At 44.5% G+C, this 18,762-nt stretch overlaps 2 protein-coding genes across 2 annotated transcripts in view; both read left to right on the top strand.

Moving 5' to 3' along the window:
• LOC142660065 (olfactory receptor 6F1-like) overlaps positions 1-18,762 on the top strand; it is a 60,796-nt gene that overhangs the window by 17,141 nt on the left and 24,893 nt on the right. The gene's annotated exons all lie outside the window — the stretch shown is intronic.
• Positions 17,480-18,415, top strand: LOC142660067 (olfactory receptor 6F1-like). Its single transcript, XM_075836715.1, has one exon. The coding sequence runs from the start codon at positions 17,480-17,482 to the stop codon at positions 18,413-18,415; it is 936 nt and encodes a 311-aa protein (XP_075692830.1).

The raw sequence follows: 18,762 nt of genomic DNA, 5'->3' as shown, positions 1-18,762 counted from the left end.
CATGGTGACGGAATGGTGACGGAAAACTAGCTAATGGTTTTCGTTTGTTACCGTTGTGACAGTGTTCCGTGGTTCTTGACGGAACCAATAGCGTAGTCGACTACGCTATTGATTCCGTCAAAACCTGGGAATGACCGATCTGGTCGAAGTAAAAAAATGACGAAGCAGACCCTTTTTTTTATCATGGAGAGAGAGGTCCAGGAATCAATAAGAGCAATGCCAACTTGGGAGTAGGGGAAACTGTTATTCCAGTAACCTGATGGTATATATCAAACACGCTTCTCCAAAATGGCTGCAAAACAGGGCAACTGTAATGACGGGGTAAGGAGACAGACAGGTGAGCCCTAATCTACCCGCCACTCAGTCCCTGCCTACTTACAACGGCCTGCCCTAGGCGATGGCGTACAACTGGGCGACGGTCCCTACTCTCACTAAGTGCACGACAGACAGACAGACAAGGGTACAAAGAAGCTAAGGGAAAAGGGGCAGATGCCCACGGCAACACCGTGAGCTACAAGAGTAGTGAACGAGCCGAGTCAAACCAGGATTACGAGGTACCAAACGCAGTGCAAGAGAGTAGTCAGTAAAGCCAGGGTCAATATGAAGCAGAGGACAAATAGTACAAGCAGCAGCAGCAGCAGAGCCAGGAAACAAGTAGAATCACAGGCAAAGGAGAAGCAGGAAATGAAGGTATAAATAGACAGAGGGCGGGAGCTAGCTCCGTCTGGCCAGGCTGTGATAGGCTCTCCCACTCCTTAGCCTCCCAGCCTGAGTGGTGGAAGAAGGAGTCACTCTATCAGACTTAGGATCAGGTGCAGACTGAGTAACCACGGGCGTCGACACAGAAGCTGTGTCTGGCAGATCCTTTACAGTACCCCCCCTTTTATGAGGGGCCACTGGACCCTTTCTAGGTGGACCTGGCTTATTGGGGAACCGAAGATGGAACCTCATGAGCAATACCCCAGCGTGAACATCCCGGGCGGGTACCCAAGTCCGCTCCTCAGGCCCGTATCCTCTCCAATGGACCAGGTACTGGAGGGAGCCTTGGACCATCCTGCTGTCCATAATCTTGGCCACCTCGAATTCTACCCCTTCAGGGGTGAGAACAGGGACAGGAGGTTTCCTCGAGGGAGCCAAGGACGGGGAGCAGCGTTTCAGGAGGGAGGCATGAAACACGTCGTGTATTCGAAAAGATGGGGGTAACTCCAGTCGGAAGGAGACAGGGTTAAGGACTTCAATGACCTTGTACGGCCCTATATACCGGGGAGCAAATTTTTGGGACGGGACTTTAAGGCGCAGATTTTTTAGAAGACAGCCACACCAGATCCCCGACCACAAACAAGGGGTTAGCAGAACGTCTTCTATCTGCCTGAGTTTTTAGTATGCTCTGGGACGCCTCTAGGTTCTTCTGAACCTGGGAAAAGACTGTGCACAGTTCCCGATGAACGACATCTACCTCGGGATTGTTGGAACCACCAGGTGAAACGGAGGAGAACCGTGGATTAAACCCAAAATTACTGAAAAAGGGGGAGACCCCTGACGAGTTACTGATCCGGTTATTAAGGGAAAATTCATTGAGAGAAATGAAGGAGACCCAATCATATTGACAGTAAGAGATAAAACACCTTAAATATTGTTCTAGAGACTGATTAGTCCTCTCAGTTTGGTCATTAGTTTCAGGATGGAAGGCCGAGGAGAAGGACAGATCAATCTCCAACTTCTTACAGAAGGCTCTCCAAAACAATGAAACAAATTGTACCCCTCTGTCAGAAACAATATTGACAGGAACCCCATGGAGACGCAGGATGTGTTTGACAAACAAGGTAGCTAACGTCTTAGCATTGGGTAGTTTCTTGAGGGGCACAAAGTGGCACATCTTACTGAAGCGGTCTACTACAACCCACACCACCAACTTGCCTTGAGATGGAGGCAGATCAGTGATAAAATCCATGGAGATATGGGTCCAAGGTCTCTGGGGAATGGGCAAAGAACATAGTAAGCCCGCTGGTCGGGACCTGGGAGTCTTGGACCTAGCACAAATTTCACAAGCGGCGACGTAGGCCTTAACGTCTTTAGGCAACCCAGGCCACCAATAGTTTCTGGCAATGAGGTGCTTGGTACCCAAGATGCCTGGATGGCCAGATAGTGCAGAGTCATGATTCTCCCTGAGTACCCTTAGCCGGAATTGCAGGGGAACAAACAGCTTGTTTTCAGGAAGCTTCCCGGGAGCTGAACATTGATCAGCCGCAATTTCGGAGACTAAGTCAGAATCAACAGAGCAAATGATTATACCTGGGGGCAAAACACAAGCAGGATCTTCCTCCGAAGGAGGGCTGGCCATGAAGCTACGCAACAGTGCATCAGCTTTAATATTTTTAGACCCAGCCCTATAGGTGACCAAAAAGTTGAATCTAGTAAAAAATAACGCCCATCGAGCTTGTCTCGGGTTTAGCCTCCGGGCAGATTCTAGGAAAACCAGATTCTTGTGGTCGGTAAGGACTGTTACCTGGTGCCTAGCCCCCTCCAGGAAGTGGCGCCACTCTTCAAATGGCCATTTAATGGCTAAGAGTTCGCTGTTGCCAATGTCATAGTTACTCTCAGTGGGAGAGAACTTCCTGGAGAAGTAGGCACAGGGACAGAGATGGGTGAGGGACCTGGTACCCTGGGACAAGACAGGCCCCACTCCCACCTCGGAGGCGTCAACCTCCACGATGAACGGCTCCATTTGGTTAGGCTGAATCAGCCCTGGGGCCGAGATAAAGCACTTCTTAAGGACCTCAAAAGCCTGGACCGCCTCAGGAGGCCAGTGGAGGAGATCAGCACCTTTGCGAGTGAGATCCGTAAGAGGCTTAGCGATAACCGAGAAGTTAGCAATAAATCTCCTGTAATAATTAGCAAACCCCAGGAAGCACTGTAATGCCTTCAGGGAGGCAGGTTGGACCCATTCAGCCACAGCCTGAACCTTGGCAGGGTCCATGCGGAATTCATGAGGAGTGAGGATTTGACCCAAAAATGGTATCTCTTGCACCCCAAACACACATTTTTCGGATTTAGCAAACAGTTTGTTTTCCTGAAGGGGCTGGAGCACCTTCCTGACATGCTCAATGTGGGAGGACCAGTCCTTGGAAAACACCAGTATGTCATCAAGGTACACTACAAGAAATACCCCCAGGTAGTCTCTCAAAATCTCATTTATGAAATTCTGGAAGACCGCGGGAGCATTACACAACCCAAAAGGCATGACGAGGTATTCGAAATGACCTTCGGGCGTGTTAAACGCGGTCTTCCACTCATCCCCCTCTTTTATGTGGATAAGGTTATAAGCCCCCCGTAGATCAAACTTAGAGAACCATTGGGCCCCCTGAACCTGATTGAAGAGATCAGGAATCAAAGGAAGGGGATACTGGTTCCTTACAGTGACCTTATTCAAGTTTCGGTAATTGATGCACGGCCTAAGACCACCATCCTTCTTCCCTACGAAGAAGTAGCCAGCACCTACCGGAGAAGTAGAAGGGCGAATGTAACCCTTGGCCAGGGATTCCTGGATATACTCTCTCATGGCTTCACGTTCGGGACAAGAGAGATTAAATATCCTACCCTTAGGGAGCTTAGCTCCTGGTACCAAATCGATTGCGCAATCGTACTCTCTATGAGGAGGTAACACTTCGGAGGCCTTTTTAGAAAAAACATCGGCGAAGTCCTGAATAAACTCAGGTAGAGTGTTCACCTCCTCAGGGAGAGAAATAAAATTAACAGAAAAACATGATGTCATGCATTCATTACCCCATTTGGTAAAATCCCCAGTATTCCAGTTAAACGTGGGATTATGCATCTGCAACCAGGGTAGGCCTAAAACCAAATCGGACGATAATCCCTGCATCACCAGTACAGAGCACTGCTCCAAATGCATGGAGCCAACAAGGAGTTCAAAAACAGGGGTATGCTGCGTAAAATAACCATTAGCAAGAGGAGTGGAGTCGATACCAACTACCGGGACAGGTTTAGGCAATTCAATCAATGGCATAGCTAGAGACATAGCAAATTCCACAGACATAATATTAGCAGAAGACCCTGAATCCACGAAGGCATTGCCGGTAGCAGACCTACCACAAAAAGAGACCTGAAAGGGAAGCAAGATCTTATTAGGTTTCATATTCACGGGAAATACCTGTGCGCCCAAGCAACCTCCCCGATGGTCACTTAGGCGCGGAAGTTTTCCGGCTGCTTATTCTTACGCCTAGGACAGTTGTTCACTTGATGCTTGTCATCCCCACAGTAGAAGCAGAGACCATTCTTCCTGCGGAACTCTACGTTGTTGGGGAGACACGGAGGCCCCGAGTTGCATAGGTTCATCCGAGTTTTCCGTGGAAGAACGAAGCAACGGCACCTCGGGAGCCATCATGGGGGAGTCAGAGGAGAAGGCACAAAAACGTTCAAGTCGTCGTTCCCTGAGACGTCGTTCAAGACGTACCGCTAAAGCCATTACCTGATCTAGAGAGTCAGAAGAGGGATAGCTAACTAACAGGTCCTTCAGGGCGTTTGACAGTCCCAATCTAAACTGGCATCTCAAGGCAGGGTCATTCCACTGAGAAGCTACACACCACTTCCTAAAGTCCGAACAGTACTCCTCAACGGGTCTCTTACCCTGACGTAAGGTCACCAGCTGACTCTCGGCAAAGGCAGTCTTGTCAGTCTCGTAATATATGAGCCCGAGAGCAGAAAAAAAGGTCAACAGAGGAAAGCTCAGGGGCGTCGGGAGCCAAGGAGAAGGCCCATTCTTGGGGCCCGTCCTGGAGCCGGGACATAATTATACCCACTCGCTGGCTCTCAGAACCTGAGGAGTGGGGCTTTAGACGGAAATAGAGCCTACAACTCTCCCGAAAGGAGAAAAAAGTCTTCCGGTCCCCTAAGAACCGGTCAGGCAAATTGAGGTGGGGTTCAAGAGGTGAGGTGGGGGGCACTACCAGGGTAGCATCATGCAGGTTGCCCCTCTGAGTCAGGGCTTGGACCTGTAGGGAGAGGCCCTGCATTTGCTGAGCCAGGGTCTCAAGGGGGTCCATAGTGTGTCAGGGACCAGGGTAGAAAAAGGTATATGGGCCTGTGATTATGTAATGACGGGGTAGGGAGACAGACAGGTGAGCCCTAATCTACCCGCCACTCAGTCCCTGCCTACTTGCAACGGCCCGCCCTAGGCGACAGCGTACAACTGGGCGACGGTCCCTACTCTCACTAAGTGCACGACAGACAGACAGGGGTACAAAGAAGCTAAGGGAAAAGGGGCAGATGCCCACGGCAACACCGTGAGCTACAAGAGTAGTGAACGAGCAGAGTCAAACCAGGAGTGTACGAGGTACCAAACGCAGAGCAAGAGAGTAGTCAGTAAAGCCAGGGTCAATATGAAGCAGAGGACAAATAGTACAAGCAGCAGCAGCAGAGCCAGAAAACAAGCGGAATCACAGGCAAAGGAGAAGCAGGAAATGAAGGTATAAATAGACAGAGGGCGGGAGCTAGCTCCGTCTGGCCAGGCTGTGATAGGCTCTCCCACTCCTCAGCCTCCCAGCCTGAGTGGTGGAAGAAGGAGTCACTCTATCAGACTTAGGAGCAGGTGCAGACTGAGTAACCACGGGTGTCGACACAGAAGCTGTGTCTGGCAGATCTTTTACAGCAACTCCACCAAATATGTAGCATATTGCCGATCTCTGTATCACAACGCAAACACAATGCAGATACCGTCGGATAAGCTTTATTGAGGATCTCCGGACATCGATACTATCTGGTCAAGATTTTAAAATTCTTCTCCTGGGCATGACATTCCATCTTGCATTTTGTGAGTCAGGAGAAAAATCTGTGACCATTCCGCCTCTGACAAACTTTCACCCAATTCCCTCTCCCAAGAATGCACATAAGCCAGTGGCGGGTCAGGTAGGCCCCCTAAAATGAGACTATAGAGAGTGGAAATTACCTGCTTTGCCGCAGGGGATTGCAGGAGAATTGTTTAGAAAGGCATAGCACTGAAAGGGGGGAACCCCTCTGGCCATCTAGCGTGGAGAGGTGTGAAACTCAGCGACCTATCAGGATAAGTCTCCCTCAATTTGGCCAGAGAAGGGAGATACGAGGACTCCGTCATAACCTGGGCCAGTCTTGTGTTGCCTACTGCATTCCATCCCAGAAAGTGTTCACTGTGTAATCTCGGGGGGAGAGCAGGATCATCAAAAAGGGGCGTCGTGACTCCTGGGCAATGTGACAGGCCTGACCTAACCATTACCCTGTCCAATAGTGTAATGATCTGCTGAGTCAAAAAGGGAAAATCAGTCAAGAGAGGGCGATCTCTGGGTAATATCCAAAGTAATGATCTAACGGACAAGGGGGTAAGAGATCCCTCAAGGGTCACCCATTTCTAACAACCCCTGCTGTGGAACCAGTCGACTACCCGAAGGAGAAGAGCAGCCCTGTGAGATAGGGCACTATCTGGTAAACCTGCCCCCCCCCCTCTATTCTTAGCCTTTGTGAGAGTAGATCGATGGAGTCGTGGCTGGACTGTACACCATATGAATCGCCTAATGGCCCCTTGTAAGCTCTTGAAGAAAGAAGCCGGGACTAATATCGGTACAGTTTGGAACAAGTATAAAAACCTCGGAAGAATATCCATTTTGACCGCATTAATGCGACCAAACCAGGACATCTGTGGTCGATCATACTTGTTTAAATCCTGGATTTGGGTCAATGCAGAACGCAAAAACGTCCAGTGGACACAATTGCTTTCTCCGCGTTGACCGATATCAAGCAGCTAGTGAATTTTAAAGGACTTCATTTATTTACAATTTTTATTCTTTCAGCATGTGAACATAGTAAATAATGTACACTGTACCACCTTCTTGCATTGTTCTGTGTGTTTTCATATATAATATAATATTTGGCAAAACAATTTTGAGGGCAAGCGTGATGAATAAGGTCGGTGGGAACATTTTGTGGTGGTGGGGGACTTAAAAGCAAATTCCTGAAAAAGTTAAGGGAAGACCTCTGGGGAACATGATCATTACGCTGCACTATTGAGTTTTCCTGTAGCACCATTGCAGTCCTACAATCTTGACCAGAGACAATCAAAGCTGTCCTGGGTCTAAGAAGACCCAAAAGCTCTACCACAGGGCTAGCAACCTAGCGATTATGTAATCTGCCACATGGGACTAATAAAGGAAGTTGTCTCTTGTATACAATGGGGGAGATTTACTAAGCAAAATGCGTTGGAATTTTGGCTCTAATTTCGGCAAAAAACTTGGGACCCACGTGCCTAAATTTATTATGTTTTAGACACTTTTTGCTCTTTCCTTGACAGATGTGGCTAATAGGAGTAAAAAAATATACCAGATTTTTTAACGGTGTGTGCCATTTTTTCACCATTATACGGTACTCCAGCCAAGAGGTGACAAAAGAAAGAGAAAAATATCTAGCAAGATGTGCCACTAAATTTGGTGCAGTTTCTTCCTGTCTGGTGTAGGTCTACATTTAGGACTAGTAATAAATCTCTCCATTGTGCTTGAAAGCTGTGTACAATGCAAACTAGAAGATTAAAAGTATTTCTGAGGAGGGGGCCCGGCTTTCTCTGACAGTGGAGCTCCCAACTTGCGGCACTACAACCTCAAGTGCAGCCACGATGGCTGGAGATTAAAGCTTTGAATTTTGCGCAGATTTTTGCTCATTGAAGTGTTTTTCTCAGTTAAGACATTGATGCCATTTTGCTGGGATACGCCATCATTGTTTGATTAGTTGGGTCTTACTGTTGGGACCCCCGCCAATCGCTTGAACAAAATGGCAACAACGATAGAAAAGTGCTGTGCCTTTTTCGGCTATTGACGGCTTCACTTCGCTTTTTCTCGGAGGCCCCGAGGTCAATGGCCAAACGTGCGGCATCCAAATTGTGATTCCTGGTCCTGATCTCTGCTCCACTTCCTGGCTCTCGATTCTGGTCTTGTCTACCTGGTCTGATGGTCTCATAGCTTCAGTTTCTTGACTAGTACGTCATCTGGCTCCACAGCTGAGTTACAACTACTTTAACCCTGACTACATCCACTCCTCAATGGAGAGCGGCTTATAGGGTATATGGAATTTTAGAAACTTGAATATCCGATAGGGACCCCAATAGGTTTAGACAAATACTAAACCGGTGTCGTCCCAGTAATAATTCGAAAAGAAAAAGAAAAATACATCCTAGGACATATCCAGCACACAATGGGTTAGAAAAAAATCAATCAAACCATGAACAAATAAAACATCTCCGCTATCTGTCTGGAAGTGGCTACACTCCGCCATGTCATGGAGCATTGGGAATATCTAAGTGACCAGATGAGTAAACCTTTCACAGTTCACATTAACAACTGCTTGGAGGTCAGGATTTATCTACACCTAAGTACAAGTGTGTACTTTGTCCTATGGTCTGCTGCCGGAACTATATACCAACTATTTATATAATTGAAAAGTCCTTATTGTATACCCTATATAGGCACTACACGGTGCCTTCTGCATGAACTGCTCCATTGTGACTAAAAAGTACATAAATGGTCAGTTACCTGCTGCATGTATCGCATAAAAATATAGGGAGACTGCATTTATATATACCACCAATGTATGGTTCTTCATCAGAGAATTATAAGGTTTGCGTTCCGAAGTAGCATAAACGCTGTGGAATTTCCGCAACGGAATTCTGTGCGGAAATTCCGCAGCATTTACAGTAGCAGCAAAGTCGATGAGATTTAGTTAATCTCATGCCCACGCTGCGGAAAAAAACACGCAGCGTAAACATTAACAAATTAATCTGCGGTGCTGAATTTAATTCCGCAACATGTCAACTTAGGCTGCGTTTTTGTTGATTTTCTGTTGCGGGTTTTCCCCATTGAATTCAATGGCGATGCAAAACCCACAACAGAAAGCCAAGTGTTGGGGGAAAAAAAAGGAAAAATTCATACTTACCCAGAATGCTCACCTTCTTCCTGCAGTCCGCCATCCTGGGATGACGTTTTATCCCATGTGACCGCTGCAGCCAATCACAGGCTGCAGCGTCACTTGGCCTGCAACGTCATCATAGGAGGCCAGAGCGGACATCAAAGAAGGGGTAAGTATAAGCACTTTCTTTACGAAGCAGAAATTCTGTCCAAAAAACCGCACAACAATTTGGTGCTATTTTTCAGACGGAAGGTGCTGCGGGTTCCAGGTCGGATACGCTGCGTGATTTTTACGCAGTGTATCCGACCCGTGGGAATCCGGCCTAAGGATGTTCCTTCATATAGTCTGCAATATCAATTAATAATAATGTACATTAATTAATCTTAAATGATTCTTTTTGCTTAAGATAAAACTCTTGTGCAATATCCGCAGTGGACTTGTCCATCATTCATCTCTCAAACTTTAGTTTTGATCAAATTTTCGATACTAAAAGAGCCTATTTCAAGCCTGTTTACTTATTAGATATATATATATATACATCTAAATGCGGAATAACTTTTTGACATCTTACTACCTGGCCAGGAGGTGTGTTGTTTTAATATGTATTATTGGGCAATATCCTTATGGGAAATGGTATTGGTTTTTCTCACTAAATAAATTTCTATACAATTTTTTCTACCCCATTGTATGCTTTATATGTCCTAGGTTGTATTTTTCTTTTTCTTTTCTATCTGGAAGTTTATTTTGGGTCCTGCCACTGTTCTGTTTAGGAGAAAGAGGACATTGTCTCCCAGCTGATGGGCTTCTTTAACATATAAGTCTATTTTCACATTTCCTTCTATGCTGTTTTGTATTTAGTTTTACGTCGGGCTCCGTGGAGAAGGTGAATAAATACTGAAAACCATTGAGATTCTTTTCAGTGTTGTAATAATTAGCAACATTTCACTAAATACAAGTTTCAACATGGAAGTATCTGCATTCTGTAAACAGCTCATTAATTACCCCTCCAAGGGACTCGTTAATTGGGAAGCGATTATTGCGTGAAATCACAATCTAAAATGATATTATAAGTGCAGGTTAATTGCCTGGAGGATACAGAGGCACAATTAATGGGTTCCTAATGGAAATCATTAGTATCAATGTGAGAGATAGTGGAAAGGTTAACTGTTTGTCTAGATAATATTTGCTTTGTTTATGGTGAGATTACATGTATGGCTTATCATATCATATCACACTGTACCTGCCAATGGTGTAACTAGACAGGCTGCTTCTATTACCTTTCTGGTTAATAAAATAAGTCCCTACGTGTATGACGACCCATAGACATTCTGTGTGCCGCTGTATGGTGCCTCCTTTAGGCTTCGCTCACATCTGCGTCAGGACTCCGTTCATGGGTTCTGTCTGATTTTTCCGTCAGGGGAACCCATGAACGGAATCCAAACTGAAACCAACGGAAACCATAGGTTTCCATTTGCATCACCATTGATTTCAATGGTGACAGATCTGGTGCAAATGGTTTCCGTTTATCACCGTTGTGTAAGGGTTCCGTAGTTTTGACGGAATGAAAAGCACAGTCGACTACGGTGTTGATTCCGTCAATACTACTGAACCCTTAAACAACGGTGACAAATGGAAACCATTTGCACGAGGTCCGTCACCTCAATGGTGATGCAAATGGAAACCTATGGTTTCCATTTGTTCCAGTTTGGATTCTGTTCATGGGTTCCCTTGACGAAACCCATGAACGAAGCCCTGACACAGATGTGAACGAAGCCTAAGCAATGCTTTCAGAAGAAAATATCTCCATAATGTGGCATGTTGGCTTTTAGCCACTCTATAGAGCAACATTATGGATCTGTGCAACGCGAATCTTGAATATTGTCGAGTGCATGAGCCCTGAATGCAGCGCAAAAAGTGGCAAAGAATTTCAGTTAATGGTCTCTATCAAGGTCCAATGACTATGTGATAGATAACAGGCCAGGAAGGACCATGGACAATGATACCAAGAGAGTTATTAGTAGCACAATCAGGAAAAGTAAGATAATCAGAACCTCCACTGAGGGTTCCCGAAATCCATTATCTACCAGAGTATGGGCCCTTTTACACCGGCAATATCATAAAAAGGAGAGCCGATCAACTAAATAGCTCTTTGATTGGTGCTCGTTTGCTCCTTTCCCAAGAAGCTAGTATGGGATGATCGATTGTTACTACGATCGCTCGTCCCCATGCATTTCTATCATGTCGGCAGCACATCTCCCTGTTTATAAAGGATACGATCAGCTGATGAACGAACATTTGCTCGTTCATCGGCTGATCGTTGCCCTGTTTACACAGGGGCAATGATCGGGAACACATATGAACACTTGTTCGACCGATAATTGGCCCGTGTAAAAGGGCTTTAATCCAGGAAATCAGCTGCTTGCTACCAGGGCTTTGTAGATCTGAGATAGCTTGGATGCCAGTGTAATGAATTTGATGGTGACCCACAGCAGTTGACCCTTGTGGAAAATGTTGGAAGTAACACATGTCAATAATTATAAAATAAATTGGCCAAACTGGACTTTATACGGTTGTTCCTTTCATTTTGTGGCATTGCCAGATGTGGGTGCAATCCAAGCATGCTGCCAGGAAAAGAACCTCGAATTGGAGAAAGGTTTCGTCAATCAGGGCTATCGGCAGAGGTAATGCCGGAAGCAACATGGCATATAAAATGTGGGACCAAGTTCTAAGGACTTGGCTAATCTGATCCTGCTTCATGTCTGGATGACTTATAATGATACATAATGAACATTGGCGGAGACACCTCAGTGAGATCCATCGCCTAGGGTGACTCTTTAGTACTGTATGCTTACCCTCTGTACCGCTAGTGGTAAGAGTGGAAGTCTAGAAAGTTGTGGAGTCCAATGGTTTGCCAGTCTTCTCCAAGTTCTCGTACAAATGGACATGGCTGCATGCTACATCGCAGAAAAGTACCCATGAGATTTAAGAAGCCTGCCACCAGTGATATCATTGTAGGTGCCGCTTAGCAATGGTGACCTGACACAGTCCCGAGAAGCGACCAGGAGGACTGGCCCATGGCTGAGGATGTTAAATGAGCAACAATATACCAAACCTCCATGCGAAGGTGTCTCTGTATTAGAATGGCTCCAAACATATACACCGCGTTCCAAATTATTATGCAAATCTTATTTTTCGCTGATTTTCCTAAATAGTCGATGCAAATGACAGTCAGTATAATCTTCAAGCCATCAACCGTTGGAGTATAATGTGAATTTTATTGAACAAATCTCCTAATGATAACAGATTTTTTTTTAGAAGTAAAAAACTCAAAATGCATTGTTTGAAATTATTATGCACAACAGAGATCAAAACATTTTAAAGGTTGTAAAGAAAACGAAAATGGTAATTTGTTGAATTTACAGCATCAGGAGGTCATATTTACAGAAATCAAAAGCTCTTTCAATCAAAAAAAACTTAGCAGGCCAAGTTACATGTTAACATAGGAGCCCTTCTCTGATATCACCTTCACAATTCTTGCATCCATGGAATTTGTGAATATTTGGACAGTTTCTGCTTGAATATCTTTGCAGGATGTCAGAATCGCCTCCCAGAGCTTCTGTTTTGATGTGAACTGCCTCCCACCCTCAGATATTTTGCTTGAGGATGCTCCAAAGGCTCTCAATAGGGTTGAGGTCAGGGGAACATGGGGGCCACACCATGAGTTTCTCTCCTTTTATGCCCATAGCAGCCAATGACACAGAGGTATTCTTTGCAGCATGAGATGGTGCATTGTCATGCATGAAGATAATTTTGCTACGAAAGGCACGGTTCTTCTTTTTGTACCACGGAAGAAAGTGGTCAGTCATAAACTCTACGTACTTTGCAGAGGTCATTTTCACACCGTCAGGGACCCTAAAGGGGCCTGCCAGCTCTCTCCCCATGATTCCAGCCCAAAACATGACTCCGCCACCTACTTGCTGACGTCGCAGCCTTGTTTGGACATGGTGGCCATTCACCAACCATCCACTACTCCATCCATCTGGACCATCCAGGGTTGCACGGCACTCATCAGTAAACAACACGGTTTGAAAATTAGTCTTCATGTATTTCTGAGCCCACTGCAACCGTTTCTGCTTGTGAGCATTGTTTAGGGGTGGCCGAATAATAGCATTATGCACACTTGCAAACCTCTGAAGGATCCTACACCTTGAAGTTTGCGGGACTCCAGAGGCACCAGCGGCTTCAAATACCTGTTTGCTGCTTTGCAATGGCATTTTAGCAGCTGCTCTCCTAATCCTATTAATTTGTCTGGCAGAAACCTTCCTCATTATGCCTTTATCTGAACGAACCCGTCTGTGCTCTGAATCAGCCACAAATCTTTTCACAGTATGATGATAATGCTTACGTTTTCTTGAAATATCCAATGTTTTCATACCTTGTCCAAGGTATTGCACTATTTCACGCTTTTCGGCAGCAGAGAGATCCTTTATCTTTCCCATATTGCTTGAAACTTGTGGCCTGCTTAATAATGTGGAACGTCCTTCTTAAGTAGTTTTCCTTTGATTGGGCACACCTGGCAAACGAATTATCACAGGTGTCTGAGATTGATTAAAATGATCCAAAGAGCCCTAAGACACAAGACCATCCATGAGTTTAATTGAAAAACTAATAATTAAATGTTTATGACACTTAAATCCAATGTGCATAATAATTTGGAACACGGTGTATGTGGCCAAGCTATAATATAAAGTATGATTGATTCAGGTGTCCTTCTGGATATTTTTTTTAGATGTGATCTCTCTAATATAATGTGGAATATAACCTGCATGGTTGCTCATACTTGGAGTAAATAAAGTATTTATAGAAGTTGTCCACTTTGAACAATCCCTTAGTATTAAAAGGGTCCCCTGACAGTAAGCTGATCACAGCCTGTCCCTAGAGTTCAGCTGTAATCTGTTGGGGAATCTGGCAGCAAGTGTTCCATATCCCTGCAGCGCCACCACAGGGGGAATTAAGCATTGCACAGTTCTCAATTAAATCAATGGGCTGTCCAGGTAAAGCATATATGTGCCGGGTCCTCCAGATAGCAAAACACTTTTTGTAGCCGCTCTGCTCTGGCTAATAGTTGATGGTACTGAGTGCGGAGCCCTATTAACTCAGAATTCCCTAATTGGGTATTTGAAAACGGGATTAGTTCAGTACATGATTTATCTGTCCTAACATGGAAGTTAGTTAAATGTCAGACTTCAACCCTCTATGGATATATTTTTATTTTTATTTTTTTAATGACGTTAGGAAGTTAGAGACATGACAACGGTGACTTAAAGGCAACCTGTCAGCAGGCTCATGCTGCCCCATCCACAGGCAGCATGATATAGCGACAGGTGACGTAATTACTCTAAATGTTGCTTTACCCTAATGCGCTCCAGAGTTTTTGAGAAAACATAGTTGTAATAAATGAGAGCTTGATTTACAGGTCTCTCCTTTTTTGTATAAAACATAATCGGGACACCTATCGCTATAGTTTAGGTCAATATGAATGTTCAGACAGGTTCCCTGTCAGGAGCTTAACTTTCTGGACTAGTATTTTGGATTCTTTAGTCTTGCTTTGCAGCCTTGATCGCTATAGAGAGTCTTATTTTGTAATAGCCGCCAATCCCACAGCCATCCTATATTTACTGAATCCCGGCGTCTTCTGGCTCCTGCCGACGCCACTCTTCCTATCTCTGCTTCTGTGGCCTCCCACGCCGCCGCCGCTCTCCTGTCTCTCCTTTCGCCGCCTGCCCTTACCTTGGATCAACTGTGAGTGCCTGTTTGCCACCTGCCCTGATCTTTGCTATACCTGATCCTGCATAATGTCTATTGATTTAGTACTACGCCTGTTTACGTTGGCCATCACCAAGAGCGACTACTCTGGGGGTATACCTGGGCTCCCCTTAGACTGCGCTCCCCAGTTTAGCCCTATGTCAAATCTCTTGGGTTCACGCCATCCTCTGCAGGCTCCAATACAGTCTCACTATCCACGGGCCCATGACATATTTCTTCTAACTTTTTCCCAGCCATATGTTTGCTGCTCTTTAGGATTAGTTTTGTATTGCACCTGCTATGTGGCCAATCACAGTAATTGCTGTCCTATATTTACCCACAGCTTGCCAGCAATCCAGTTAACCTGTTAACTATTAACCTAACTATTGTTCTCCTTTGTACGTTTAACTACTGCTGATCTTTCCGCTCCTGTGTGCCGAACTCTGCATAAAGCCGACCACGGCTGATCCCTCTCTCCGTTGTACTCCTTGACCTGCAGCTCAGTCGTCATTAAGACCCAATTTAGTCAGGTCGCCTGGAATAAAGTTTGTTTCTTAGTCCTATAGATATAGTTGTTTTTTTTACGGATGTCGTTGTCACTTATTGGGGTAGGTGTACGTTGTAAGAAGCTGCATTTGTATGTAGTAATTGTATGTAGTAGTAGTCCAGCAAGGCCCGCATCAGTTCTTCAATGGGCATAGTTCAACTTGTTCAGTTTGGTGCATGCAAAAGTTTAATTTACAACCTTTTTAGCAAAGTTCGTCAACAGTTTGGACATAATAAAGATGTCTTCGGAACTGCAGTACCTAAAATAAAAACCTCATTAGAACCTGTTCTGGCAAATGGATCTGTCCCTAATGGCTTCTACGGGACCCTCCCTGACCTTTAAGCCCTTTATTGAACACTGCAATCAACGTGAAAAATATTTCCATGTTTATGCATCAAATAAGATTATCAATGACAATATACTAAGTACTAATGACTGAAAGAGTATTTCCATGACTATTGATGATCAGGGATGCAGAGGTTGCAGTCACACCCGGGCTCTGGAGCTTGAGGGGACCCAAAAAGTTCCTCTGCCATATATGAGGAGAGCAGAACTATTATAAGCATGCGGTAGGGGGCGCTGATTTTGTTTTGGAGCCCAAGATCTTTAAGTTACCCCACTGATGATGATGATGACGATGATGATGATGATATGGTTGAGCATCTGTTGATGCAAGAGCTCTACATGGTTAAGAAGGACCAGAAACATGTGATTGTTGAATGACCTCCATCTACCTGTACGTGTGGTCTTCTGCATACCACAATAATGAACCCTGAAACATTCTAGAAACTAAAATACATTCAGAGAAGTAAAGGGGGTGTTAATTCCAACCCCCAAAAAAGTAGGAATAGCTAAAAGTAGAAACTAGAAAATATGTAATGTTTTACTATAAGTCAACATGTTTGGAGGATATGGGAACTGACATTGACTAGATGAGGTGAGTGGTTGTTTGCTTTAAAACAGAAAAAATTCAAACCCATTAAAAATAAATTGATCTGAAAAAATGAAACCTCAAGAGCGCTGTCAAAATAATACTTGTTTTATTGTATCTGTGATGGGAGTTTAGGGACATGATAAATCGAGATAAGACGTTATGTTTTTAGATCTCGAGAGTAAAACCCTCCAGAGTGGAGATTGTTATTGACGGTCTATAAGACCCGAGTGTTTTTATTCTAGGTGCCTATAAAGGCTGTTTTCCCATACACGGCTCAGGTCGGTGTCTAAAATCACAGTTCATACTTTACTCTATACTTTAACCTATCTGGGAAATCTTAAAACTTCACCCGAGGTTTAATCTCTTGGGTACATCTCAGAATCTCTGAACTCCTTCTCCATGATTTTAATGAATTTTCTGCTGTTATTACCTCGTATTCTGATATTGATTTTATTTACCTGCTGATTCTTACATCCAGCATGCTGATTGCAGTTCCTGAACTATTTCTGAGACTAAAGGTGCACTCATTAGATAGATGTACATCGTCCAAACCCGACGATTTCCGTGGGACCGGACGATTATCTGATGTGTTTGGGGGTGCCCCAACTCTCTCTCTTGACGGCAAATGGGGAAAAAAGGATGGGACACGTTGGATTTCAACAAGTCCGATCCTTCTCTCGGGAGAGAATCCACCGCCAGAGGTGTCTGGGAGCAGCTTATTCCCCTCACCATTGAGAACACATGCACATTAAGCGGAGCGAGTGTTCATGTGTCCTGTATGTGGGGGTCGGGGGGGAATAGCTGTCAGCCGAATAATCATTCAGCCATCAGCTATATAAGGTATATGGCCACCTTCAGAACCCAAAAACCTCCTAAATAGACCTTTGATTTCCCTTTCTTTAAGATCTTCTTTGTGTTCAATACTGTGTATTGTAAGGCTTACCAGACTCCCGGTGTACCTTTATCTTTTGAAATGTCAGATGTTAACATTGTTGGCGGCCCATAAGCTGGGACCCCATCAAACACTAGAATGAAGAGTCCTCAGCAGTTAAAATGGCCACAGGTTAGACAGAACTCGAACTCAGATGGATTGACCTAATGTGCATGCAGGCCGGCCAAATCTCCCGAGCATGCATGTTTAAGGTAGAGTTGGGAGGAATAGATGTCCCATGTGTATGGCCAGATTTAGTGTTTTTATCTGTATGTTTAATGACCATGTATGGTGACATCTTCATCCTTTTGCTTATTTTAGGATCATGCTGTACATTGGAAACCGGACCGTAGCCACTACCTTCATCATTGTAGGGTTTGAGACCGTTCAGGAGATTGAGCTCTTTCTCTTCTGCCTGTTCCTTGTTATGTATATTATCACTATCGGAGCTCATTTACTTATTATAGGACTTGTAGCTATAGATAAGCGTCTTCACAGACCAATGCACATGTTTTTGGCCAACTTCTCAGTGGCAGAGATTGCTTATATCACAGCGACTGTGCCAAAGATGCTGGATGGCCTACTGACCAGACACAAGGAGATTTCATATTCAGCTTGTCTTGTTCAGTTTTATTGCTTCTTTGCATTTGGAGCCACTGAAAACTGTTTTCTGGTCGTCATGGGATATGACCGCTATGTGGCAATCTGTCAGCCACTGCATTATACTACTATGATGGCCAAAAGGACGAGTTTGTGCTTGACTATTGGAGCATGGACAAGTGGGTTATTGGCAGCCACTTCTCCCGCTTTTTGGGTGGCTTCCTTGAAGTTTTGTTATCCCAACCAAATTGACCACTTTTTCTGTGATTATGCTCCTCTCCTAAAGCTCTCCTGTGAGGACACCTCCAAAGGTGAATTTGCATTTACTGTCATATCTTGGACTATAGTTTTGGGCTGCTTTTCTCTAACTTTAATGTCTTATGCCTTCATAATCCACTCTGTTCTAAAAATTCCTTCTGTCGAAGGACAGAAGAAGGCCTTTAATACTTGCGCATCCCACCTTACAGTAGTGTCCATATTTAATGGGACTGTAATCTTCATGTACATACGTCCCTCCTCCACCATCCAATTCACTCTTGACAAGGTGGTGTCTATCTTCTACAGTGTGGTGACTCCACTTATGAATCCCATCATATACTGTCTGAGGAATAACGATGTTAAGAAAGCCACGTACAAGATATTACAGAACTGTGGACCTTGACATGAGCAACATAATTTGGCAAATATAATGAAATCATTTCCGACTCTATGTTCCAGATCTGGAGGGTGTATATACTTGATTTTTATCATTGAGTAAAGTTTGCCTATATGTATAGGCAGTATAGAAACGACTCTTTTCCTGGACAGTCCAACATATTTTCTTTCCGTTTTCTTTAATACTCAACTAGATGAGCTAGAAAATTCTTTGTGTTGATACGTAGACCATTACAGGGTTTAGGGTAACCTTCCACTGGATTCTGAGTGTATTAGAGATATGTGAAGCAACCAATTGTTCTATTTTAGCTCTATAGGATGTTTTTGTGATTTTCTTGTTCTTATTTTGCTGTT

The sequence above is a fragment of the Rhinoderma darwinii genome, chromosome 8 (genome assembly GCF_050947455.1).
Source record: "Rhinoderma darwinii isolate aRhiDar2 chromosome 8, aRhiDar2.hap1, whole genome shotgun sequence".
NCBI lineage: Eukaryota > Metazoa > Chordata > Amphibia > Anura > Rhinodermatidae > Rhinoderma > Rhinoderma darwinii.
Note: the sequence above shows the minus strand (reverse complement) of the source record. Positions and strands in the feature narration are given on the sequence as shown.

Coding starts and splice junctions, on each gene's coding strand:
- LOC142660067 (XM_075836715.1), top strand. CDS start 17,480: ATGCTGTACATTGGAAACCGGACCGTAGCCACTACCTTCATCATTGTA.